At 52.7% G+C, this 26,506-nt stretch overlaps 2 protein-coding genes across 4 annotated transcripts; one reads left to right on the top strand and one right to left on the bottom strand.

Moving 5' to 3' along the window:
- Window positions 1-922: 922 nt before the first annotated feature.
- ZNF408 (zinc finger protein 408) lies at window positions 923-5,295 on the bottom strand. 2 transcript variants are annotated; one of them, XM_084896091.1, is made up of 6 exons: window positions 5,113-5,290; window positions 4,542-4,819; window positions 3,781-3,842; window positions 3,315-3,574; window positions 2,451-2,494; window positions 923-2,375 (listed from the first exon to the last, which is right to left on the bottom strand). In XM_084896091.1, the coding sequence occupies exons 1-6, from the start codon at window positions 5,159-5,161 to the stop codon at window positions 972-974; spliced, it is 2,097 nt and encodes a 698-aa protein (XP_084752217.1). In that variant the 5' UTR covers window positions 5,162-5,290; the 3' UTR covers window positions 923-971. The 2 variants fall into 2 exon arrangements, with proteins under 2 accessions (XP_084752217.1, XP_084752216.1); XM_084896090.1 differs by having other exon boundaries at window positions 923-2,494; window positions 5,113-5,295.
- Window positions 5,296-5,446: 151 nt separating this feature from the next.
- Window positions 5,447-26,064, top strand: ARHGAP1 (Rho GTPase activating protein 1). 2 transcript variants are annotated; one of them, XM_084896123.1, is made up of 13 exons: window positions 5,447-5,657; window positions 9,616-9,796; window positions 10,018-10,113; window positions 15,789-15,876; window positions 21,192-21,323; window positions 21,667-21,753; window positions 21,955-22,053; window positions 22,635-22,742; window positions 22,823-22,899; window positions 23,091-23,168; window positions 23,857-23,985; window positions 24,150-24,253; window positions 24,379-26,064. In XM_084896123.1, the coding sequence occupies exons 2-13, from the start codon at window positions 9,664-9,666 to the stop codon at window positions 24,556-24,558; spliced, it is 1,311 nt and encodes a 436-aa protein (XP_084752249.1). In that variant the 5' UTR covers window positions 5,447-5,657; window positions 9,616-9,663; the 3' UTR covers window positions 24,559-26,064. The 2 variants fall into 2 exon arrangements, with proteins under 2 accessions (XP_084752249.1, XP_084752250.1); XM_084896124.1 differs by having other exon boundaries at window positions 5,528-5,657; window positions 9,680-9,796.
- The last annotated feature ends 442 nt before the right edge of the window (window positions 26,065-26,506 follow it).

The following is a 26,506-nucleotide window of genomic DNA, read 5'->3' on the forward strand; positions in this document are numbered from 1 at the left end:
CCATGGCGTATGGGAAAGATGCTCTAACCAGCTGAGCTCCCTGGCCAGGACCCAGTGTCTTGGCTTTGATCTGAACCTGCTCTGCGTCATCAGGGATAGCGTTAACTGAGAGAGAAGTTCTCCATCTGTGTGGGGGATGTGGCAAAGGGGTGTGAGCATCCCAGCTCTGGGCTGGAGGATGGTTGTGGAATGTCAACAGGCCTCCCCAGAGACCCAGTCAATGCACAGCTCAAGCTCAAGCAATGAGTACATCCCCAGGAAACCTAACAACACTGGGCGTATGGCCCTGCCTGAAGCAAGAACTAGAAAAGATTAGCATCTATCGGGCCTTGTGCAGGCTCCAAGAGGCGGGGTTGGCTAACTAAAAATATCAACAACTGTTTCTTAGGCTTTGGGTGATGCGGCTTTTTTCTTCACGGATCACGATTTCCTGCTGTCCTCCCAGCAGAAAATTTCAGGGTTGTGCTTTGCCAAGAACTTATTCAGATTGGGTGGGTGGCTGGGTTAATGTCAAGGGAAAGTGGGGGGACACGGGGCTGCTTCTGACATTGTGAGTGCTGGGAAGCTGGAGAACGAGCGGCATTTTAGTTCTGGCTTCGTCGTTCACTGGTGAAGGGGCTCAGGACAGGCCAAAAAAAACCAGCCTGACCCTCAGGGAGCTCGATGGGAGTGACTACCTCAGCACTAAGCAACCCATAGGGCAGCAGGCTGCCAGCTACCTGACGACCTTCCTGGGCAGGTCACTTCTGAAATGCTTCAATAGGCACTTTGTGGAGTTCCTAGAGAAAGATTCTGAACAAGCTCTATAAGTGGAGCTTGGGAAACAAGTTGGTGGTGGCCCATAAGTCCCTGACCTGCTTCTCCTAGCCAACTCTAATCTCTATTGGGCAACCTAAAGAGAAAAAAGATCCAGACATGCAGCACCTAGAAAACATAGTCTTTATGTAGAGTCTGCTAGGGAAAGACGAGCGTCAGGTGCCTGCCTCCACCTCCACCACTTCCGCCCAGGGGCTGAAGCCCACATCCTTATGGATGAGCAGCAGGCTGGGGGCGGGGCCTGGTTCCTCTGGCACCACAAAGCACTTATCCTGGCTCTCAGAAATGGTGACCTCGAAGACGTGCCGGGTTGGGGAGACATTCTGCTCGTTGCATGTGTCCAGTACTTCTGGCTCAGTCTGTACTAAGACCACGGTGGGCTCAGCAGCAGCCGGAGGCACAGAGGGTGGGCTGGAGGCTGCCCCGGGCTGGTGGCTGAGCTGGTGCCGCTTGAGGCTTTGGGGGAGGGTGTAGCCCATGCCACAGGTGGGGCAGCGGTAGGGCTTGTCAGCCAGGTGGGACTTGAGGTGGCGCCTCAGTTTGGTGGCCAGTGTGTACGCGCGGCCGCACTGGGGGCACGGGAAGGGCCTCTCCCCGGAGTGCAGGCGCTCGTGAGCACGCAGCGTGTGTGGGTCTCGGAGGGCCTTCCCACACACGGGGCACAAGTGGGCCTCCCCGGTGTGGGAGATGAGGTGGCGCCGCAGTTCGGGAAGCTGGGGGAAAGCGTCAGCACAGTGCGGGCAGCGGTAAGGGCGCTCCCCCGTGTGCAGTCGCAGGTGCCCGCGTAGGTTGCCCCGCTGGCGGAACGCCCGGCCACAATGTGGGCACAGGAAGGGCTTTTCCCCCGTGTGGAGTCGCATGTGGTTCCGCAGAGAGCCCTGGTTGGCCAGGGGCCGACCGCATACGGGGCACGGGCATGAGGCAGAGGCAGGTGGCACCTGGTGGGTCTTATGATGCAGTCTCAGGGATGGCCGGCGGGCAAAGGCCTTGCCACACTGGTCACAAGCAAAGGGCCGGGCGCCCGAATGTACCACCTGGTGCTCTCTGAGGTCTCGCCGGGTGCCGTAGGCCTTGTCACACTGTGGGCAGGGGAAGGGCCGGACCCCCCGGTGGCCCAGCATGTGGGCTTTGAAGCTCTCCTCTGAGCTGTAGCTCTTGCCACACTCCGTACAAAGGAAGGGCTTGTGGCCCGTGTGTACAAAGGCATGCTTCTTCAGGTGGCACAGTTGCAGGAACGTCTTGCCACATTCCCCACACCGGTACTGTCGCCCCCTTTTCGGGGAGCTTCCCGTCGGGACAGGAGGGCTCCCCAAGTGTGCAGAGAAGCTGGGGTGCTGGTCTCCGTTCTGCTGGGCCCTGGGCTCTGAGGTCTTTGCTCCGAGTGGACACTGATCACTGGGGCTGTGTAACTTCCTGACCAGGTGAGCATGCTGCTGGGTGCCACCGGCAGATGAGGAAGTGGCCTCCCTGCTCTCTAGGCCCCGCTGGGGAGCAGAGCTGCTCTGAAGTTCAGCTGGCATCTGTGTCTGGGGCGGGCCCTCCTCGTCCGTGCTCCCATCCTGAGGCAATGGGCCACGTGATAGGCTCTCCTTGGAAAGCTGGTCCTGGGTTTGGGGCTTAAGTCCAGAGCTCACCATACCCTCCGCCTGGATGCTGGGGGGTGACTGATACCCAAGATCTGCAAAGTAAGGGTGGAGTGATGGGGTCAATAGAGACTGTAGCAGATGGTGACAGTGGTATCACCAGGAAATTACAGAAATGTGTCTTTTCCTATTCAGCCCTGGACTTCAGTGGGAGCAATGACATTAATCTTTTCCCTGGCGCATGAGCCCATATACTCCATTTATCTTCCTGTCCAGTTGCAGGTGCTTACTGGGGAAACCAGTGCCCCAAACACCTGGGTAATCCCTTGAGTAAGGCCATCTCAGAGTCCCCTTGTTCTGCCTCTGAGGACATGAACTTACCACGGTAAGCTGAGACCACTTTCTCCTCACCTTAGCTCATTTGAAAATAAAGCAACCAATCCCCACCCCAGATAGAAGAACCATAATGAACTGAAAGCTGTCTTCATCAACATGATCTTACTATTCCCAGAAACCTATTCAGGAAGATAAAAATCGCAAATATTTTTAAGGTTGATTCCAAGGAAAAGACTCATCACTTCAATAAAAAGCATCAAATGACAGTTTGTACCCCAAGACTCTGAACCTCTTGCCTGAAAATTCTAGCCTTCCTGTGTCCATGAATCCTAAACTACTATTACGTGATGCTCCTTAACCAATCCATACCAAGCCCTGCTCTTATCCCACACTGAAAGATCTACCTTATACCAGACTTCAAATTTTCAATAAATATCCAGGCTTTGCCCTACTCCTTCAGAAAAGCTGCTAGGGCTCTGGAGTGTGCTACCTTACCTTCTTCACCCATAAGCCCCATTTTTGTCTTATCAATAGTTGTTTGGTGATAATTTGGGAAGTGAGCATTTATTTGACACATACCTGCACAAGGTTCTCCTGCATCCTCCCCAGGAGAGGCCGCTTCCTGCTGGACAGCAGATTCCACTTCTGTCACCTCAGCCTCGGCTGCCTCTTCTTCTAGCCCGGACTGGGTGGGACTGAGGTCCTCGGAGGGACGCCGGGGCCACAGCAGCAGCTCAAAGCCTGGCAGCACGACCCGGTACACCTGCAGGTGGAGCCTCTCGCTCGTCCACACTGGGGCCACGTTTCCCTCGCCCTCCAGCCTGCCCCGCTGCACCAAACTGCAAAGCAGAGCAAGAGAGAACTCAAGAGACCCTCTTCACGTGGCCCTCCCAGTAAGCCCAGTTCTTGGTCAGCCTGAGTCCTAAGGACCCCATGCCTTTGGTCACTGCAAAAGATCAGTGTGTGGGGAATTACAGCCAGCTTCCGGTTCCATCCCATGCCCCAACAGAACAACCTGACTACATACTATCCTCCTGTAACTTACCTGGTCCAGCCTGAACTCTGCTCACAAGCACACACGTCTCCCCACAGGCCTAGTGACACGTCCTGAAATAAACCAATACAAGTCCTTCTCCCATGTGTTTGAGGGGGCCAGAGCGGAGGAAACAACAAAAAACAAAACAGACATAAGCTCTCCTAAGATCTAACAGAAAGGCCCTGGAAGGTTAATGGTTTCTGGGTCTGCCTATACTAGACTGTGTTGTCTGACTTTTCATTCAGCAAAAAGCCGAAAAGACTGTACCCACACCTCCCTCCCAGGGTGTGGAGAATTACTAAACTGAACACATTACTGCCTTCTAGTAGGAAAAGTAGTAAGAGGAATAGCAACTCTCCCTTTTAGTGCTTTTTTATGCAATAAAACCCTTTACCCGTGTCATTTCATTGATTGCTCCAAATAATCCTGAAGAATTGAAATAAAGGAAACAGCCATTCCTTTGTTTTACATAAATTAAATGAAACATGCTATTTTACTAGCTTGTGTACTACGACTAGGATATGATGCCCTGGCTCTTTCATTCCAAGACCTTGGCTCTTGACTTTCATCAAGAGTGACGCTATTTTAATCCAGCTCTTAACAACTTTTTGCACCTCGATTCCTAAACTACGGCAGGTGAGGGGAAGAGACAGTTCTGGAGGGAAGGACAAATGCCCTGCTTCTTCTAACAAGCGGAGAGCTGTCCAGAAGCTGTCTGAACCGCTCCCAAATGTCCAATGACAAAGATGAGACACCCTAGCCCTGCGTACCTTCTCCTGCCTTGGTTGCACTCCCTCGTCCTTCTGCTCGGAGACAGACTCCTCTCCCAGCGGCCCCCAGAGCAGTCCTGGCTGCAGAGGCTTCCCGACACACCAGACCCCCAAGCGCTGTTTCTCCACGAGTGAGGGGCCCAGGGCTAACCCCTGGGGGAGGGTCTTTAAAGCGTGGACGGCTCGGGTGGGCCAGGCCGCACAGTCTTTGAGGCGCTGAGCACAGCCTTCTGCAGGAGGGCTCCATCCTGAGCCCGGATCCCGGCGCCGCTCGGGGTCTGCAAGGAGGTAGGAAGGCAATGAGGGAGTGACCCAAGAGGTCGTGAGTTAGGCGTGGCGGGGCGAAAACCGCACGTCCGGCCTGAGGGGTCCAGGAGGGCTCCTTGGAAGCCCCTGAGAGATCTGAGAGGGTTCGGGGGCTCTGAAGAACACCCCTCCCCCCCCCGAGACTGAGAGCACCAGAGGAGGCTCCCGGGCTCCGGAGGGAAAGGGTCGGGGCAGAGAATAGACCGGAGAATGTCAAGTGTATCTAGGCCAAGGTCAAGGGTCGGCGATCTCGCAGGCCTCTCACCGAACGGCAACCTCTCCCGCTCCAAGAGCAGCTCCGCCGCCGCCTCCATCCCCGGGCAGAAAAGAAAACCCCTCCACCGGAAGTGAGCATCGCCTTCTCAGCTCCTCCCGGAAACAGCTATGGACTGCCCAATTTACTCTCAGGAAAGCATCGTACGCGTCGGACTTCATTGGTGCACAGCACCGGGAGTGTGGCAGCACTGGTGAAGCACAACCCAGCCGGAAAACAATCCGCTTTAGGGTTCCGGGGGCCGCCGGAGGCTCGAGTGCCAGAGAAAGAGGAACGAATCGCCCCAGCCGCCTCCTTCTAGGAGGGAGGCGTCGGACAGTGATCCCGTCCTGATCCCCGGCGGGCGCGGACCGGAAGTGGGCTCCGCGGAAGGCCAAGTTTGGCCCGGGGACGGGTCGGAAGTGGGCTGGAGGTGTGGCGGAAGTGGCTCGGGAGCAAGGAGCCCGGGAGGAGGCGGTTCCCGTTCCTGCAGCGGAGCCGGATGTTTGCCGAGCTCTGACAGGCGTGGCAAAAGGAGCGGAGCGCGACCGACCGCGGTGAGCTGCTGGGCGCGGGTCTCCCGGGCGGTGATGGGGGAAGGGAAGGGCCTGGCCTGACTGCGATCTGAAGGGCTGCGATCCCGACGGGGAGGATCCGAGGAAGGGAGGAGGGTGGAGTGGGACCTGGGGGCCTGGCCTTCCTGCTGCGGGGATTCTGCCCCGCTCGCGGGTCTGCAGGGAGAGGACTGGGCTTCCTTCGCTGCCTTCCTCCTGCCCTCCCTAGTGCAGAGTCCGGCTCAGATTGCTGTTTTCGAGCCAGCCCGTGGGAGGGAAAGGCTCCCTGCTCCGATCCCGCGAAACGCGAAGAGGAAGAAATTTGGGGGAAGTGTTTCACCCTGCCACCTATTAGGCCAGGCGTTCATCTCTGTTTCATAATCGGTGCACCCAATCCGGATTTTGTAAACCATGGGGCTCTATGCAAACGTGATTGTGCTGGAAAGCCTTGCTGATGCAGGATTTGCGTTTTCACAGTGTGGAGCTCCTAGGAAGACCATCCCAACGCCAGGGAAAGCGATTTCAAGTTGTTACCTCCGTTCTTTTCGGAGGAGGTTAAGGGGGAGGCCTTGTTTTGTGGTGTTTTTTTGTTTGTTTTTGTTTTTGTTTTGTGGAACTTCTCTCAACCTTGAGAATCGCATGAATGAAGTACAGTCACTTAGGGAAACATTGAGGGATTGACCTGCACAATGAGACCACCTTAGACAGACGTGGATTAAAACCTCGACTCTGTTGTGTGACTGTTGGCATTTGCTTAGTTTCCTGGAGCTCACTGTCCTCACTCTGAAAATGGGCCCAGTGGTACAATGCTTCTTAGATGCTGTTGTAAAGTTAATAGATAATTTGTGTCCAGTTCATGGTGCCATACAGCCCTCAACAAATGTTGCTTCCCTTCTCCACTTAGGAGGTGAATTAATTCCATGTGTCATTCAACAAATGACTGAGTAGCTACCTGTGGTGGGTGTAATTCTGAATAGGCCAGGGTTCTTAAACAGAGATTCTTAGAAGGCATGTGAACCTCTTAAAATTGCATACAAGATTTCATGCAAGTGCTGATTTGTCTTAGGGGGAAAGACCACAACTTGTGTCAGAATTTCAGAGGTTCATATGAACCAGGTGGTCACTGTTCGACTCCTGGTCAGGGCACATGCCTGGGTTGCAGGCTCCATGCCTAGTGTGGGACATGCAGGGGACAGCCGATCAACAATTCTCTCTCATCATGCATGTTTCTATCTCTCTCTCCCTCTCCTTTTTTCTCTGAAATCGATTTAAAAAGATATTTTAAATAAATAAATAATCCTGCGAGGTCCAGACTTCCCAAAGGTTAAAACCTCTCGGTAAAAACTGCCTAAACTGCCAAAAGTGAGTCCTGAGATTTTATAAAGGTAGATTTTTACCTACCGAGAAGGGAAAACGTAACCTCCAAGTGAGGAGTATTTTGCAGAGTGGAGCGGGGCTTGTAGGTGCCTGGAGTCTTAGGCAGCCAGGATACTTCACTTCCACTAAATGTTAGAATTTCCCCTCATTAGCTTTGCTCCCCCTCCCTCTGAGTGGCAGCTAAACTTCCAGGCTCACAGGGGGCAACAACTGTGGGTTGGAGGGTGGTGAGAGAGGCCAGTCGGGAGGTGGGAACAACTGTGACTAGTTATTCTGGAAGAGGAGGTTATGGGGGAGCAGGGGTCAGGTCTAGGAAAACGGACAAAATAGAGGAGTTACTGGAAAAGAGGTGGACTTCCAGTTCTCCTTTTAAACTTTAGAGGATGACCGCCTCCCTCACACATACTTCAGCTACCAGCTGTTCCTTCTAATCCTGTTGTTCACTTCAGCACAGTATTTTAGGACCCTGAAGAATTATATTTGTGGAAGGAGCCTTCACTTGTACAGATGAGGACATTTAGGACCAGATAGGAAAAGGACTGCCCAAGCATCTTTGCAACTCTGGTTTAGGCAAGACTGCGATCCAGTTCTCCCAAACACCTCATCCCCTGCCTTTTTCATTGCAGCAAGCACCCACTGTGTGCAGAAAGACTTCTCTGGGTGGCTGTGGGCAGAGCTGAAGGGCCACTTGGTGCCAGGGCAATGACAGAAAGAAGGGAAGGAGAGAAGGCTCAAGACTGGAGAGGGTTACTTTGAGCTGCATTCTGTCCCTAATATCCAGCTGGGGGGTGAGAGGCCCTTTGGCACAGCCTCCTGGTTGAATGTAGGGAGGAGTGTGTAGATGAATCAGGGGAGGAATCCTCAAGACTGAGGTTTGCCTGCCTTCGAAGGTTGAAGGGGACTAGGGAATCCGGAGTGAGGGGCACAGCAGCCCTCCCTGGGAAAAATGCATTCCCAAACAGGAGAGAGTCTTCTTTTATGTTCTTGGGAAGGGACTTACATTTGGCGGTAACAGCAGTAGTGAATAAGGGTAGCAAAAGAGACCTAAGGAGAAGAAGAGGGAGGGGTTTATTGTTTTTTGGCTGCTCAGCTTTGGCTCAGGAGTTCAAAACAGCTTTTGCCACTGAATCGGGATAGTTGCCCTGGTAACAGGATGGTTGTTGCTAGTTACAGAGAACCAGTTTACCATCCAGAGTCCTTGGCTGTGACTTGTACGGGAGGTTGTCATGCCACCTCCGAGTCCAGAGTGTTCAGGCTCTGAATCCCCGGTGGCAATTCTCTCTTCCTACCCGTGCCTGGGTCTCTTCTGCACTCCTTATCTGCCCTGATGGTTCTCTGACCATATATGTCATTTTTTAGACTCCAGGAATGCAGCAAGCTTAGAGCAGCCTCTCTGGGGCTAGACTGACTGGGTTGAATTGAAACTGCACTCCCTTGCCCCTGTGGTGAGCTTGTGCTGAGAGAGGGGTGTGCTTCCCATCAGGGCTGAGGGCAGAAAGTGCTGCCTCCAGGCTGCCTGCGTGCGGTCACATCCTTACAGCCAAACCCCAGACCTGAGCAAGCCCGGTTTCCGAGTGGCTCTTCTTCCCTGTCTGCTCTAGTTGCTGTTCTCTTTTTCACCTCTTGTATCTCAGCATTCTGATGATGTCATGAACTTCCCCCTTTCCCATCTGTGCCCTCCAGCCCTTGGGACAGACGGTCTGTTGACCTTAGCCATCTTGAAGTTAGCGCTCGGAGCTCCCGCAGATTAGAGTGGGCTTGGGAGCCCCCAGGAACCTGCTATGACTGGCAGGCAGATTCCATCCTCTGCTCCTGGCTCCCTGGGCAGACCCAGCAGAGGCCTATTTTCTGGGCCCCTGTGGTCTTTGGCCACCTCCTCTTCCCCAACTCAAAGATCAAAGATAGAGTAGCCAGGGCCACAGCTGCCCTTTTGGGGTTTGGAGCATCCATACGCTCCTTAGATTTTTATACCATCTCTGTCCCATAACTGCTAGGGTCCGGAAGCATTCTGTGCTCTATGACCCCTTAGGAGAGGGGCACGGACCTCTGCCCCCTGCAGCTGGGACTATAGGACTGAACCAGCGGGGCAGTAGGCAGTGCAGAGCCTGGCACGATTCTTCCCCATCCAGCTGGAGGACCTGAAGGCAGGCACTGAGCTGTGCCATCCTCTGCCCAGCTGCCTTTTCTGGCAGGATGTCAGAAAACTGTGGCGCCAGAAGGACCAGGAACTACATGGAACTCTTGGCAAGGATGAGAAGTGTTCAGGGACAGGGACAAGGGAGCTTAGGGGAGGAAAGAATGGGGTAGGACGCCGTAACCGGTTTGGCTCAGTGGATAGAGCGTCGACCTGCGGACTGAAGGGTCCCAGGTTCGATTCCAGTCAAGGGCAGGTGCAGGAGGCAGCTAGCTGATCGATGTTTCTCTCTCATCGATGTTTCTAACTCTCTATCCCTCTCCCTTCCTCTCTGTAAACAATCAATAAAATAAAAAATAAAAACAACAGGGAAGGAGGCTAGCTATAGCAGTTACAGGTTTAAAGAGGGTGCTGCTGACCCTCTTTACACCTGTAACTGCCTTCTCCCAGGTTTCTCTTCAGGCTCTGTGGGGTGAGGCTGTCGGGACAGGCTCAGCTATGGACCCACTTTCAGAGCTGCAGGATGACCTGACCTTGGATGACACCAGCCAGGCTCTGAACCAGCTGAAGCTAGCCTCCATTGATGAGAAGAACTGGCCTTCGGATGAAATGCCCGACTTTCCCAAGTCAGGTGGGCACCACTGGGTCTCAGGCATCTGCAGGCACCTTAGATGGGGAGACCCCTTCCTACTGGCGGGAGACTCTGGGAGGGCAGATGGGGGCAAGCTGACCAACCCCAGCGTGGGGCTAGGAGCACAAGCCTTACTGGGGAGAGGGCCCAAGAGCACGGGTCTCAGGGAGAACGCTGGGCCAGCCCCCCAGGCTCTCCCCTCACTTTGCCATATTCCTCAGATGACTCCAAAAGCAGCTCCCCGGAGCCTGTCACACACCTGAAGTGGGATGACCCTTACTATGACATTGCCCGGCACCAGATTGTGGAGGTGGCAGGTAAGCACACCCAATTTTGCATCTTTTTCCTCATAGTCTGCAGCCCCTTACACTACAGGGTAAGGGAGGGGCCATGCCAATTCTGTGGTCTGACCCCTGACCCTGGATCTCCTGAGCACCATTCTTTAAACTCACTGACTTGATTGTGGTGGCCACTTGGTCTGTTCACCTGCAACCACTTCCTAAACTGTAACCCCACTGTCTCCACTAGCGGATGGTGTGTAGGAGGCAGTGTGGCCTAGTGGCTTTGAAGTTTGAAAGCCCTGGTTTGATTTCCAGCTTTGCTCTCTGAACTCATTTCTTCCTGGCAGCGTTTGCTGAGGGAACTGCAATAGTGAATGTATGCCGGGGCCTAGCCCAGAGTACATAGTTAGCCCTGAATAAGTGGTCACTTACCTCCCTTTCCTTTGCCCTCATGCCAGCTTTTCTACTCCCTCAGTGACTGGAGAGCAGGCAGGTGCCAGTCCTTCCTACCTCGAAGGAAATCAGAAGTCGGGCCACATGACCCCGCAGCATCAGGTTCCCAGCAGCTGTCTCACCCTATTAGAAGCCCCCATGTGCCCCCACCCTCCTGTTCATAATGCAGTGCCCAGAAGCCTGGGAGAAGAGAGGCAGGGCCAGGAGAGGCAGCAGGGATGTTGATGCCTTGGTTTCTGCCCTCAGGGTCCTACTGCTAAATAGAGGAAATTAATTGCAAGATTCTTTATCTTTTTCCTAATGGTTGTTGGTCCTCAGTGAGGCCAGGCAGCTATAAGCAAGAGTGACAGCATGGCCTTGCTCTGAGTCACTGGAATGGGCAGGGGAGCAGGGGCACATGGTCTCTGGACCCAGTGTCAGGCACTGTGGTCTGGCTGTGGGGACTGAAGGCATCTGGCCTCTCCTCAATGCTGGGCTCGGAGGTCATCCCTAATGTCAAAGGTATTCCCATGACATCTGTGTTCCTGGACCCCGCCCAGGTCTGGGTCGGGGGACTTGGCTACGGCCTCTCTCACCCTGACAGAAGCAGGCTGAGAGTTCTTTCCTGATCTGGTCCTGACCTGGACACAGGACAGACTCCTGAAAGTTCAGAACTGTCTCTCCTCTCTACCAGAGAGGCACCTGATTGGGGCAGGGGGGCGGGGGTGAGGGTGGGGGGCTCTGCCTGATGTGAAGGAGTCTCTATCCTGACATCCTCCTGGCCTACGTGGCCAGGTCACAAGGAGAGCAGGCTGCTCCTCTCCCCAGGGGTGGCCCCTGTTCCCCTGCCGGCAGAGCTGCAACATGTTTCTATTTCCCCAGGGTGTGGTGAGCCTGAGGGGGCCCAGCCAGGTAGGTGTGTTCCTGGCTCTCCCTGCTTGGCGCCTCTGGGCTGTGGCCTCTGGGCTGCGAATCAGGAAGGGTTCCTGGGACAGCTTAATTGCAGCCCCACTCTAGGGAGCTGGCAGTGGGCGGTGCCTGGGAGCCGGAAATAGCAAAGAATTATGGGTGGCAGCTGTGTGGCAATACATCCGGAACCTAAGGGAAAGGAGCCTCAGGGACAGCAGGGTCCACAGAGGTAGCGAGGGAGGTGGCTGGCTCTGAGCAATGGCCTGGCCTGCATGCTGGCTCCTGAAGCCTGAGCTGAGTGCTGCAGGCGCAGCGCCCCTCGGGTGGGGTTGTCCTCCGTGCCTGTGCCTCTCTGACTGCTGAGTGGAGTTTGGATTGGCACTGCCAGAGTGAGACCTGTTTGATGTGACCATGTTGACATCCTGGCGGGCCCGCTTCCTGGCATTAGAAACCAGAGAAAGAGCCCACGTTGCAATGGAGGCTGGGTTATGCCCCCGCCTCCTCTGCAGCCTCTGTTAGCACTAGCGGCGGCTGTCATGCTCCACTGTCACATTGAACTCAGTCCACACGGGTTCTTGCCAGTGGTGTGCTGATAGAGGTGGCCCTCCTGAAAGGGGGGGGAGAAAAAGGTTATTATTTGTACCACTTGAAATTTCTACCATGGGAGATTTCAAGCTACCAACACGATGTCAACTGGCTTGCAATATTCCTGACAGTTTAACAATATAACAGCTATATGAGCCGGCTCCAGCACTTTGCCCAGCCCCCACCTCCCACCTCTTTGGCCTGCCCTGCAGGTTGTGGGCGGGGCAGGTGGCTGGCCTGGCTGCCGGGCAGTTCCCAGAATGGCTGCTGGAGGAGCTGCTGTTGCTGATTAACACCCAGGCTGCCCTGGGAGAATTCATGATCGGTATCTGGGGAATGCAGAGGCTTCGTTCTCAGGCGGCTGGTCTTTTCCTGGTGCTTTCCACAGCTGTGTGCCTCCTCCTGACTGAGCCCTCCCCCAGCTCCGGGAGCACTAGTGCTGCCTCAGCTCCTCTCTCTTCTCGAATCAGGAGGGGAGTTCTGGGCCTTGTTAACGTATGTTCTTGGGGCAGCAGTCACCCTGCCTGCTGGCAAATGCCTGGGTCACCGAAGGACTTGGGCACGCAGGAAGGGTGGGGGCGAGACCCTCAGGTTGCCCATACCTCATTCCTCACCTGTCTGGGGGTCTTACCTCACTCCTCTCCTTTTGTCCCCCACCCCCATCCCGACTTCGCTCAGCCTTCCTTTTTTGAACATCTGCTCCGGATTGAGCCTCCTCGTCAGCACTGAGGATTCGTTGAAGGAAAATACACACTCCTTTCTACAAGGAGTGCCCAGGCCAGTGAAGTGGTTCTTCAAGCTGGTCTTTGAGAATGTGAAAAGTGTAGACCTACTGCCCTAGCGAACACATGCATGTGCTTGTCATATTTTTCATATGACATCATGGCATTGGTGGATGCCCATCAGGGGAGCTATGGTGGAGGATCCAGTTTCCCACGTACAAGGTGCTGGGCCAGCTGAGAGATGGAGCACAGGCTCTGGCCCTTCACCCTAATTGCTGCTTAACCAGTTACTAGCTCTTCAAATTCCAAAGCCCAGTGAGCTCAGACTTTCTTTCCTGCCTAAGTCCTCAAGTCTGCCAGCCAATGAGCGCTGCCTTACTGTTGGGGGCAGGCAAAGGAAGAATCCCCATGCTCCTCCCAGGGTTTTACCCCACATCCGGGGCATTTCCTGTTTAGAGGGGAGTAGGCAAATGATGTCCCTCCCTTCACAGGCTCCTAGTAGGAGGCCCACGGGTTCCTTAAGCTCTAGATTGTACATGAGGCTGGGCTGGCCAGTCTAATCCTATGACCCAGTCTGTTCTTCCATTTACTCTCACATCCCATCGGAAGTGAATCACAGTATACCCTTGAGACTGTCCCTTCCCCCCTGGCCTGGAAGGAATCCAACACCAGGATCTAGGCTAGGGTATGAGAGAGCAAGTGATATCCGGTTCATCAAAATAGACCTGCTGCCAGATGAACTGCACCCTCTCCCCCTCACACAAGCTTGCAGAGGTTTCTCTAGTTGTAAGTCTGGAGAAATCCTGCCCCAGACTATGGGAAACTTACTGCCTCGAGCAGTCTGATGACCTAGAGGTCATGAACAAACCCAGAAATAGAACCATGCATACTGTGTAATTCTGACTGATGTCTTTGTGCGGACTACCAGCATTTATTGAATACCTGCCACATGCTTGGCTCTGGTCTGGTGTGAAAAATTCAAAGATGGAGCTGTCACAAACCAATAGAGGAGACAGGCACATAAACAATTATTTAGAAGAGTCAGAGCGTCATGGATAATAGTTCATGCTTGGAGCCATGAAAAGGGACAGCTGAGCTGCCTAGGGGAAGGAGGAGAAGACACAGGCTTCTGGAGGAGATTATGCCTTGGATGAGTCTTAAATTAAAATTCAGAGGATTTAGCCTAGAGGAGGGGAGCAAAATTGTCCAGAGAAAGGTCCGTCCAGCATGAGAAACAGCCTACTGTGCACAAGGCTGCAAGCACTTTGTGTCAGAAGAGTGCACAGTGTGAGCCTGGAGAGGCAGGAGCCAAGCCTGGATAATCCTGTGAGCCATTCCAGGGATGTGGCCAGCAGGGACTGGGCCCACTTTGCCCATATTCCAGAAGCCTCTCTCAGCCTCTCCATAGATGCTGGCCCCAGCCCTAGAGAATAGAGTCAGAGCCTTGACAACCACTTGACAGCCAACTCCTGAGTGAAGTCACTGACCAAGAAGGACCATCAAGGTCATGGCTTATTAAATATGGAGAAAACCCTCAGCAAGGCCTGGGGGATCCTTAGTCCTCAGAGGGAGATGGTGGACAGACTCAATGCGCTTCGTGGGTTGTGTCAGTGGTCTTTCTATTTGCCTCTGAAACAATCAGGGTGAAGCAAATGTGGCTTGGTGCTCTAGAGAAGCATGAGGGCAGAGCTGAAGGGAAGGAAGAGACCAGGTCTTGTCCCCGTGGGTCTTTGCTTGGGGTTCCTGATCCATGCTGACCTGGAAGAACATCTCACTTTTGGGGAGGAAAAACATATGTCTCAGGAGCTCCCTGGTTTCATGATGGTCAGACTTTCAAATTATGACTAGTTGTGGACAAACATCCCAGACACATTACATCCAAATGAACATTTTCCTACAACATTACAAACTCCTCTCAACTTCATGTTCTTTGGAATATCCTTAATGACAAAGGATATGATTTTTAGAAATGTCCAGAATTTAGAGGCAAGTGTGGTTAATAATTCTAATAAAATCAGAAAGTGTTGTTAGTGGTAAAAAATGAGACTACTGTTGCCCTGGCCGGGTTTCTCAGTGGGTTTCTCAGCAGACTGAAGGGTCAAGGATTTGATTCTGATCAAGGACACAATCCCTGGCCCTCTGGGGCATGTGCAGAAGGCAACCAATCAATGTCTCACATCAATGTTTTTCTCTTTCTCTTTTCCTCTCCCATTCTCTCTAAAAATCAATGGAAAGAGTATCCTTAGGAGGGAATTAACAAAGAAAAAAAAAAGAGACTATTGTATAATCAGGCTGATTTCCTCGGTGAGGCTTTCCAAATACACACTGCTTAAAGTGGATGCCTCTGAAATAAGTGTGACTTTGAAGGTGGCTCCTTGGCAAGACAGTTGCTTTAAGACAGGGTGTGATATAAATTAGCCATTCCTAATTGTACAATTTGGTGGTATTTAGTAGTCACAATCTTGTGTATCTCCATCTCCATGTACTCCAGAATTTCAACCATGCCCACACAAACCCCGTACTCATAATCAAGTCAGTCTCTGTTTTTGCCCCCTCCCAGTCATGACAACCACTAATTTGCTCTCTATGGATTTACTTATTCTAGATAACTCAGATAAATGGAATCATATAGTGTGTTGCTCTTGGTTACTAGCTTCTCTCACTTAGCATAATGTTTTTAAGGTTTATTCACAGTGTAGCATGCATCAGTACTTCATTCCTTTTTATAGCTGAACAGTATTCCATTGCATGGACATACCACCTTTTCTTTACCGATTCAATCTGTTGATGGACATTTGGCTTGATTCCACCAGGTGTGATTTTTTTTTTTTTTTTGAAAGTCATGTTATTTCGTTATACCCAGCCCAGTATCCCTGAGAGCAACCTGTCCCTCTTCCCTCAGCGACACCCCCTCCAGTGCAGGCAGTTGCCCACAGTGCATCTGCATGACCCTCTCTGGCCGCTGTCTTAAATGGTACCGGTCTCCAGGCCTGACCTGTCAGCCCTCAGCCTGCTCCTCTTGGTTCATCTTTCACCCACCATGCTCCATCTTCTCCAATCTAGGAGATGACAAGTATGGGCGGAAGATCATTGTGTTTAGTGCCTGCCGAATGCCTCCCAGCCACCAGCTGGACCACAGCAAGCTCTTGGGGTGAGTACCTGTATGGAAGGTGATGGGACCTGTGCCCAGATCCCCAGCGTGGCCTGGCGTTGTTTTCCTTACTATCCCTCCCTGTGTGGGGTGCCAGGCCACCCCCTCCCCCCCCCCTCTTCTCCTGAGGGAGTCAGTCCTGGGCTAGGAGTCAGACTTGGTTTTTAGTCCTAGGAAAGTGTGACCTTGGCAAGTGTCTTCATCTTTTTAAGTCTCTTTTTCTTCACTTTTCCTAGGGAATATTCATACAGCCCTCCTTCCTTGCAGGAGCGGGATACTGGGTGTGAAAATGGTTGGAAAAGTAAAATCCTGTCCAAATGTGAGGTCTAATCTGGTTATCTCCAATGTGGTTGTAGTTCCCCATGTATATGCATAAGTAGTGCTATGTTATTTGGTGCCATTGGCGTCTGTACCTGCCTGGATACTGTTGCCTTTATGTATAAAACAGCTCTGGTTAGTCTGAAATCTCCTGATGCAAGGCAAGCGGCTGATTGAAAGCGGGAGTTTGAATGTGGCGGCCGCGGGGAGGTTCGTGATCTGTGTCTGTTGGCACCAGGCACAGCCATGAAGAAGCAGGAAAGATATCTGCTTCCGTGGAGCTCACAGTTCTATTGAAAATGGGCAATTCCAGAATTGATCGGCCATACCATTGTCACTGTAGTAACGCCTGCTTCATTGCCCTGGTTCATTGCCACTGGGAGTACATACTGGTTCTTACGGAGCCAGTGGTAACGGGGGGCGTCTCCACTTGCTCTGTTTCCTCCTGTGTGTGTTTAGTGTGGTTTTAGCTGGGGGGGTGGAGGGGAACGACTGAGGCTGCAGAAGCCACAGTGAAAGTCAGCCTACGCTGCAGTGCCATTGAGGAGCCAGGGACAGCTTACATCATCCTTAGAACCAGAGCGTTCATTTTCCTTCTTCGAACAAAAAATGTGTTTGCTGTAATTTTACCATATAAGGTATTTTAAAAACATGAAAAAAAATAAAAGAGAGTTTGACAAGCCCTGTTCCAATAAACATTCATTACTGAGCCGCGGCTGCCAGCCCGGGGCCCACAGCATGGGCGGGACTCCACGGAAGAGCCCTACGGCGCTCCTGATGCTCCTCAGTGTGTGTTCAGCTACCATCTTGCACTTCTTTTTTTTTTTCTTTTTAATATATTTTTATTGATTTTAGAAAGGAAGGGAGAGGGAGAGAGAGATAGAAACATCAATGATGGAAGAGAATCATTAATCAGCTGCCTCTTGCATGCCCCCTACTGGGGATCGAGTCCACAACCATGATACATGTCCTTGACCGGAATCAAACCTGGGACCTTTCAGTCCGACGACCAAGACTCTATCCACTGAGCCAAACCGGTTAGGGCCATGTTGCACTTCTTCCTGACGAGTTGAAAGTGCTCCCTGAAATTGGAAATGTCTTCACTGCCCATATCAACTCCTTGCAGTTCTGAATGGTTCTGTGCCCATAGGGTATGGTGAGGGGTCAGGATAGTCCAGGGGTACAGTAGCTGAAGGGGAAGGGCTTGAGTGCTGAGTCTCTAGCCCCAGTGAGCCACGGCCAGACCCTAGTCTCCAGCCCTGTGTGCCATCTTCCTCTCTGGCCTCCTGAACCCTTCCTTCCACCAGCTCCTCAGGCAGGCAGGCAGAGCCTGGTCCAGGCCCACCACGTGGCCCAGCCAAGAGTAGGCCAAGGAGCTCAGCCTGAGGGTGACTGAGTCACGGATCCCTCCACCCGCCCCACCTCTAGTTTTATCACATCTGACAGGCAGTTGAGAGACTCTTGGCCAGATAATAGTCCGAATGGGAGGAAGTCAGAGGATGGGGATGGGAAAGCACCTGGTTTTCAGGAGAGAGCCTGGTGAGTGAGGTGGCACCCACTCTGGGGCTTTCCCTGGCTTCAGGAAGCCCTCTGCCATCCTGTCCTCTGTCTCACACAGATCTCCCCTCCCCCACCTGACCTGGTCACAGTCCCTCTGGGAGCAGAGAGGCACGTCCATCAAGGATCAGGCCTGTCCTCTGGTTGCCAGTTAGATCCTCTCTAACTTGGCTTTCCCAGCTGTCACCCGGGTCTGGGGGTTGAAGCAGAAAGAGCCTGCGGCTGGATGCAGAAGCCCGATTAGACTTCCGCTCTGCCTCTTACCAGCTGTAATTGGGAGTGGATGTCTTCTGAGCCCCATAGAATAAGAAGTGTGCCCACCTCACAGGGCTGTTGTGGGCATTGGGTAAAATACATACATTAAATGCCATTGTATCCATTTTTAAAGAAAAATATGCACAACTATATAAAAAAGTCGCCCATAAACCTCATCACCCAGAGAGAAAACCACTGTTAATATTTTAGTGCATTTGCTTCCTATTTTTGCCTATAACATATACAAGGCTCTATAATCGGTTTTGTATCTTATGTAATGCTTTTATCTTCTGAGCATTAAACATTCATCAAAGACATCCGTTAAAAGTTTTTATTGACATATGTACACAGAAAAGTGAACCAATTACCACCTGGTAAATTTGGAAAAACTGAACCCACCCGTGTCAGCCCCACCCACCAACCTCCCTTCGCTCTTCCAGTCACCACCATAACGAGCAACCACTGTTCAGACATCTCACTTCACAGATTGGTCTTGTCTGTGGGAGCAGCCTGTGAGGTATTCTATTTATAGATGTCCTGTGATTTATTTAACCAATTCTCTGTTGTTGCATAGCTAGCTTGCTGCTCAGTTGTTGCTGTTTTTCCATTATAAAACGGGCTACAATGAATAGCCTTCTACAAAAATGTTTCTGTTCATCTCTGCTTCTCTTTTCTTTTTTTAAATATATTTTATTGATTTTTTTACAGAGAGGAAGGAGAGAGATAGTTAGAAACATCAATGAGAGAGAAACATCGACCAGCTGCCTCCTGCACACCCCACCAGGGATGTGCCCGCAACCAATGTACATGCCCTTGACTGGAATCAAACCTGGGACCTTTCAGTCCGCAGCCCGACACTCCGTGATGCCTACCGGGAGTTTGACCGAAAGTGGGTTGGGGCCCAGGGGTGGGGTCCAGGGCCTGGAGCAGGTGGCTCTCTGCTTGGGCAGGAGCTTATTCCATGCCAGGGGAAGTCAGGTGCTCACACCTGGGTACATGCAAACCAGTTTCGGCATCTGCTTCTTTTCTTAGGGTCAAAGGGTAGGAACATTTTATAGCTTCTGATACATACCATTTTATTGCCCTCCTAGAGGTAATAACATCCATCAAAGGATGAGTGTATTTTCACTCTAAGTATTGCTATTTTTTAGTTGCAAAGTGCCATATTTTTGCCCTGACTGGTTTGGCTCAGGGGATAGAGTGTCGGCCTGCAGACTGAAGTGTCCCAGGTTCGATTCCAGTCAAGGGCATGTACCATGGTTGCAGGCACAACCCCAGCAGATGTGCAGGAGGCAGCTGATCGATGTCTCTCTCTCATCAATTTTTCTAACTCTCTATCCCTCTCCCTTCCTCTCTGTAAAATATCAATAAAATATATTTTAAATGCCATATTTTTATGTATCTAAGGGGTAAAGTATTGTGTAATAACAGTGATTGGAATCAGAGTAACAATTCATCCCTAGATACTTCACATGCCTGCCTATGCTGGCCGAGCCTAGCACCCATGGACCATTGTGTAAGTTACCTTCTCTAGGGTAGATCAGGAGGTACCTGGACACTTAGTCGAATCCTTGGGCACTTTACCGGTTCCTTTCTCCTTTCCCTTCCTCTTTGGAAGCCCCTGTGTTTCCTGCCTCCCAGCCTCCAGTAGTGATCCTGCTGAGGCCTGGGGCTGGCCAACCAGAAAGAGGGCATTCCACTGGATTCCTTCATTTCTGGATTCCTTGTTCATTTTCTTTATACTTCTCCACCTTAGGGGGGCTCCACACTACCTGTGTTTCTTTGGAGTGGTAGATATGCTATGAGCATAGGGAACCTGCGATGTGGCTATTTGGACTACGAAAAGCCCAGTGATTGGAGCAGGGAAGGGGATCCCCTGGCCACCCCGATCCCCTCTCAGAGGCAGTGTGTTACAGCCTGTGCTGGGAATTCAAGTATAAGCGGAAAGCTGCACTGTAGTCAAGAACACAGGCTTGCCCTAACTCAGTGGTCGGCAAACTGAGGCTCGCGAGCCACATGCGGCTCTTTGGCCCCTTGAGTGTTCTGACGCCACTTCTTCAAAATAGACTCGTCCAGGCCGAAACCCTACTTCTGCTCATGGGTCACGAAGTTTCAATCGCACTGTAGGTGCGCGCCTAAACGTGGTATTTTGTGGAAGAGCCACACTCAAGGGGTCCAAGAGCTGCAGTTTGCCGACCACTGCCCTAGTTGGTTTGGCTCAGCAGGCAGAGCATTGGCCTGTGGACTGAGGGTCCCTGGTACAATTCCAATCAAGGGCACATGCCTGGGTTACAGGCTTGATCCCTAGTAGGGTGCATGCAGGAGGCAGCTGATCAATGATTCTTTCTCATCATTGATGCTTCTGTCTCTCCTTCCTTCCTTCCTGTCTGAAATCAATAAAAATTAACTTAAAAAAAAAGAATGCAGGCCAAAACTGGTTTGGCTCAGTGGATAGAGGGTCACCCTGTGGACTGAGGGGTCCCAGGTTCGATTCCAGTCAGGGGCATGTTCCTTGGTTGCCAAGCACCCCAGTGGGGGGGATGCAAGAGGCGGCTGATTGATGATTCTCTCTCATCTATGTTTCTGACTCTCTGTCCCTCTCTCTTCCTCTCTGTAAAAAAATCAATAAAATATAAATTTTTAAAAAAGGAAAAAAAAACGCAGGTTTTGGAGTTAGATAATTTGCCTCCAGGCTGCAGCATAAACTGTGTGATCTTGGGTATGCCCTTGAACTCTCTAAGCCTCATTGCCCTCACCTGTAAGAAGGAGATACTATCAGCATTGATTGTTTTAAGGAAGGCATGAGATAATAAGTTTGCAGATGCTAAAAGCTTAATATTGATAAATGGTGAGTATCATTATTATTGATTTGACAATCCTTGAGGGAAATGTTATTCCCATGATCACTGCTATTATGTGAGAGAACTCCAGTTAGAGTCTTGGTCTCCAGACTCCTGGTGAGTGCTCAAAACTGAGAGCTGTTGTTATTATTGCCCCGCCCAGCCCCAGCCCCACCCCAACCCCTCCACCACAGCATGGCAACTGCTTATGCAGCCAGATGGACAGTGTGGGGCCAAGGGTCTTGGGGAGGGAGTTTGATATTAGCAGATTCCAGGGCACCAGGTTCTGGCTTAAGGGGCCCCACCTGTGTACGGGCGGGCCTGAGCAGGTCTTTTCGCTTGAAGGTACCTGAAGCACACCCTGGACCAGTACGTGGAGAGTGACTACACACTGCTGTACCTGCACCACGGCCTGACCAGCGACAACAAGCCCTCCTTCAGCTGGCTCCGCGATGCCTACCGGGAGTTTGACCGAAAGTGGGTTGGGGCCCAGGGGTGGGGTCCAGGGCCTGGAGCAGGTGGCTCTCTGCTTGGGCAGGAGCTTATTCCATGCCAGGGGAAGTCAGGTGCTCACACTTGGGTACATGCAAAGAATCTGAAGTTGGAACAACCTGAGCTCAAATCCATTTCTCTACCTACTCGCTCTGTGACCTTTCATGTTACTTAACCTCTCTGAGCCTGTTTCCTATTCTGCAAAATGGGGCAGCAATAATACTTTGCAAGCTTGCTATAAGGAGTGAAATCAAAAGATGTACATTAAAAACATACTCTGTGTCTCCCCCGCCACGCCCACTCCTGAATTCCCACTCTGCCTCCACAGGTACAAGAAGAACATCAAGGCCCTGTACATCGTGCACCCCACCATGTTCATCAAAACCCTGCTCATCCTCTTCAAGCCCTTCATTAGGTGAGCAGGCCGAGGGCGGGGTGGTGGTCTCCCCATGCTTCCCCCTGAACTCTGAAGCAGATGCCAGAGGAGGCCAAGCATCGTGGGGACACAGCGTTTGGGGCTGAGCCTCAGTCTGGTCTGGCTGTGCTGCTGACGGGACAGTGGAGGCCCGCCGGAGCCAGTGCTCTCCCCAACCCATGCCCTTTCCTCCCTCGGCAGCTTCAAGTTTGGGCAGAAGATCTTCTATGTGAATTACCTGAGTGAGCTGAGCGAGCACGTGAAGCTGGAGCAACTAGGGATCCCTCGCCAAGTGCTCAAGTGAGGCCGGGCAGGGACTGTGTGTGCCCCCTGGATGGCATCTGTGTACATGTGTGTCATGTTTGTGGGTGGGATGTGCCAGCCAAGGGGAGAGGAAGCCTTGAGAATCCCAGGATAATCAGAGGAAGCAAATGTAATGACTGAGAGCACATGAGAGAGAGTATGGGTTCTGATTCTGTTTCTGTTACTTAAAGTGACTGGATTTATCTATTTTTATTGATTTCAGAGAGGAAGGGAGAGGGAGCGATATAGAAACAGCAAGGATGAGAGAGTATCATTGATTGGCTGCCTCCTGCGTGGACCCCACTAGGGAATGCGCCCGCAACCTGGTCATGTGCTCTGACTGGGAATCGAACAGTGACCTCCTAGTTCGTAGGTTGCCACTCAACCATTGAGCCACACCGTCTGGGCCGGATCAGATCTCTCTAAAGTCTTCACTTTCTCCTGTGTAAAGCTGGGTGGTTGTGTGGATCAAATGAACTAGCCCATGTAAAAGGGCTCAGGAAGTGCCTGACAAATGGGGGTTATCGTAGTGACCACAGAGCCAGGCAGAGGGCCTGACTGTCCCATCTGCTCCCCAGGTATGATGACTTCCTGAAGTCCACACAGAAGAGCCCTGCAACAGCCCCCAAGCCCATGCCCCCACGGCCCCCGCTGCCCAACCAGCAGTTTGGGGTCTCCCTGCAGCAGTGAGTATGGGAACGGGGGCACCTGGCACCTGGAGCCCAGGACAGGCTGTAGACCCCGCTCACTGCCCTTGTGCCCACAGCCTCCAGGAGAAGAACCCAGAGCAGGAGCCCATTCCTCTCGTGGTCCGCGAGACCATTGCCCACCTGCAGGCCAACGGTGAGTGCCAGGCCCACCTGCCCCTACGACCTGCTCAGGGTCCCCCAGCCCCTTCAGGAAGCTGCCAGACAGGGCTGAGAAGTCCCATGTGCACCAGCCCTTGCACTGACTGACTGGAACCCCGAGACTGAATGGTGGGGAGTTACATGTACCCCAGAACTCTGAGACTCACCAGGCCCCCCGTTTCCCAGCTCTCACCACGGAAGGGATTTTCCGAAGGTCTGCCAACACCCAAGTAGTACGAGAGGTACAGCAGAAGTACAACATGGGTGAGTGGTCCTGGGGTGTCCAACTCACGTGTGGGCGCTGGGGTGGAGGGTGGAGGAGTTGTGGGCAGGTGTGTGACTGTTAGGGGCTTCTCTGCCTTTAGCCTTTCACTGCCCTATAAACAAGGGTCCCAGGTTCTGTTTCTGTCAAAGGTTCTATGGCAGTGGTCGGCAAACTGCGACTCGAGAGCCACATGCTGCTCTTTGGCTCCTGGAGTGTGGCTCTTCTTCAAAATACCAAGGCCTGGGCAAGTCTATTTTGAAGAAGTGGCGTTAGAAGAAGTTTAAGTTTGAAAAATTTGGCTCTCAAAAGAAATTTCAATCGTCGTACTGTTGGTATTTGGCTCTGTTGACTAATGAGTTTGCCGACCACTGTCCTATGGCATCTGCTAAGATAATATGATGCCACTCCCACGTGGCTGTTCCAGGCCTGCTCCCTCATGGGTCAGGCTCTGGGTCCTGGGTTCAGGGTCATTTGGAGACAAGGAATGACTGTGGTATGTACTGGGGGGGTCCCACTCCACCCAGATGCATCCCCTTGTCATAAAGGAAGAGGTGAAGGCAGTGCTAGAGGCTCTCCGGGAGGATCCTGAGGGCGGTCGGGCAGTGGGGCCTCCTGGGCCTCCGGATGGGCTGCTGGCCTCCCGGCTCCGCCCAACTCCCTTCCACCCTCCTCCCCACCCACCTTTAGGGCTGCCTGTGGACTTCGATCAGTACAACGACTTGCACCTGCCAGCGGTCATCCTCAAGACCTTCCTCCGGGAGCTTCCTGAGCCCCTGCTCACCTTTGACCTCTATCCTCACGTCGTGGGCTTCCTCAGTGAGTGCTCTCTCCCACCCCAGGTCTGAGCTGCTGCTGCCAGCTCTGTGCTGGACTCGGAGCAGGCGCGTTTGGTTGGGGTCTCCCCTCTAGTCTCGTGTGAGGGCTTCCTGAGCCAGCCAGCCAGCCTTGGGCCCCTGTAACCCGGCCCCCATTCTTCATAGACATTGACGAGAGCCAGAGAGTGGAGGTGACGCTGCAGGTCCTTCAGACGTTGCCCGAGGAGAACTACCAGGTGCTTCGTTTCCTTACTGCCTTCCTGGTGCAGGTGAGTCTGCCTCTCGCCTGAAGGAAGGAGGGAGGAGCGCGGGCCCCTGCTGCTCTGGTAGCTGGTTGCAGGGCATGGGAGCTGGGTCTGTGGCCCTGCTGCAGCCCTCTGACTTCCCTCCACAGGTTTCCGCTCAGTGTGACCAAAACAAGATGACCAACACTAACCTGGCTGTCGTCTTTGGCCCTAACCTGCTGTGGGCCAAGGATGCTGCCATCACTCTCAAGGCCATTAATCCCATCAACACCTTTACCAAGTTCCTCCTGGACCATCAAGGGGAGCTGTTCCCTACCTCTGACTCCTAGGGGCTCTGAGCCCAGCCCCTGCCCACCAGCCCCCTTCTCTGATAGCCCTTCCTCTGGGAGCCCATTCGGACTCTTCCTCCTGGCATCAGCATTAGAGGAGCCGAGGGCTCCTGCCCAGGAAGGGGTTATGAGGTCCGAGGAGATAGAAGCTGGAGCCAGCCCACTGGGCAGCTCCTCCTCCCCTTCTTTCCAGTCCACCTCGCCGGCCCTGGAGGCCTTGCTGTTACCATGAGACGTTTTGTCCGCCTTATACTTCTTCCTCCTTGTGTCCCTGGTTCCTGCGGGGCTGTGCAGAGCTGGCCCTGGCTCTTCCAGTGGGAGAACTGGCTCCAGCAATCCCTTCCTGCTTTCTCCTGCCTCTTTGCCTGACAACTGCAGATGCCAAAATCACAGTCAGCTGGATCGGTAGCTGGGCTGGCCCGCCCCCTCCTGATTGCCAGGGAATGAAAGGCTGAGCTGGCTTAGGCAGGCCCTCTGAGGCTCCCCTCTGTCTGGGTGAAGGCCTGGGTACAAGCCCCCTGCTCTGTCCTCCCCTCAGCATGGGTACTTCCACAGCTAAGGAATTCAGCCTGGAACCTGCTTCCTGTTTCTGCCTTCTCTTTCACACATCCTGGTCAGCTCTTCCCAAGTGGTACTGCCCCCAGAATGTTCTAACCCCCCGCTTCTGCCTGGACGCAGCTTGGATAACATGGCTGAGTTCTAGCATCCATTTGAGACAGACAGCACCCCCACCCTGAGAGACCCCTGGTGCCTAAGCAGGGGAGCAGGCTCCGCCTCGATGCCTTGTCTAAGGACAGACTAGGCCAAAGGCTCTTGCAGTCGTGTGTGTTGTGGAGTCACACTGGTCTCTGGTGTCTCCTCCCTCCTACTGGGCAGAGATTTTGCTAGTTAGTTCTAGCAACCTTCCCCAGGCAGTAGGGGTCCCAGGACCCTGTTGTCTTTCAGACAATCTGGACTCCAGTGATGATGGCCGTCCTGCATTCCAACTGTCCTTTAGAATTACACTCCTTCATGGAGAACATTGAGAATGCCCCCCACCCCCACCCCTGTAGTCTTTTTTATTTCTGGCAGTAGGGAAAACCCTGAACAGTGACCCTGTCCCCACAGCCATGGCCAGAGCCTAGAGCCTGTATGATGGGGGTCCTCGCTGACCAGCCCAATTCCTTTTGGCCGCTCTCCCAGGGCACTGGTGTGTCAGGATCCTGGTACCTGGCCGGCTGCTGGTTCTGTTAGTGTCTCTAGCCTGGGCACAGGCCTCAGCTTTCTGCCCTACTTTGTGTGTCAGGTGTTCTCAGGCCCTTTTCCTGGGAGCCTACGGATCTATTTGGTCTTTCCCTTCCCCTGCCCAACTGGTTAGTAGGGACTGGGGGAAGGGCTTGTACTGTGAATCAAGTGTACACATTCACACTTTATGAATTCCTTGGCATCAATCATGTATTTCACCTCTGCACTTTTTGTATTTCAATAAAAATGAAGATGGAAACTGCCCATCTGACTATTAAAGAAGTGGACATGGAGTTTCTGAACTGGGTGGGAAGCGTGTGGCAGCAGAAGAGTAGATGGGGCCTCAGGAAGTCCCTCCTAGTCCGTCTGGCCCCCTTCCTCCTCTGGTTCACTTGTGGGTATGAGGCCAGCTTTCTGGGTTTGAGTCCGTCTTCCAGGCTGAGAATTGTGAACAGTCACCTTCTAGTGTCAGCACCTGCAGCATTCCAACTAGCCGCCATGTGAGTAACCTCTGACTGAGGACTCTTCTGTCCCCTATATGGTGTGGACTTTGGTGGACAACAGCCTGGGTTTTAGACTTAGGGTTTGAATCTTCATTCTATCACTTGCCACAGCTCTCACTGGTGATAGTTGTAAAATTGGCTCCACCTCTGAGACCATTCCTTCACCTGAGGACCAGAAATAACGTGTGCAGTACAGTGCCCCGTGATAACTAGATGACCAT

The sequence above is a fragment of the Pipistrellus hanaki genome (genome assembly GCF_964339955.1).
Source record: "Pipistrellus hanaki genome assembly, chromosome: 9".
Taxonomy (NCBI): domain Eukaryota; kingdom Metazoa; phylum Chordata; class Mammalia; order Chiroptera; family Vespertilionidae; genus Pipistrellus; species Pipistrellus hanaki.

Coding starts and splice junctions, on each gene's coding strand:
- ZNF408 (XM_084896090.1), bottom strand. CDS start 5,161: ATGGAGGCGGCGGCGGAGCTGCTCTTGGAGCGGGAGAGGTTGCCGTTC. Junction 3,575..3,780: donor CAGAGTTCAGGCTGGACCAG/GTAAGTTACAGG, acceptor TCTGCTTTGCAG/TTTGGTGCAGCGGGGCAGGC. Junction 2,495..3,314: donor TGCAGGAGAACCTTGTGCAG/GTATGTGTCAAA, acceptor CTTACTTTGCAG/ATCTTGGGTATCAGTCACCC.
- ARHGAP1 (XM_084896123.1), top strand. CDS start 9,664: ATGGACCCACTTTCAGAGCTGCAGGATGACCTGACCTTGGATGACACC. Junction 9,797..10,017: donor GCCCGACTTTCCCAAGTCAG/GTGGGCACCACT, acceptor CATATTCCTCAG/ATGACTCCAAAAGCAGCTCC. Junction 22,900..23,090: donor TGCCCACCTGCAGGCCAACG/GTGAGTGCCAGG, acceptor CCCGTTTCCCAG/CTCTCACCACGGAAGGGATT.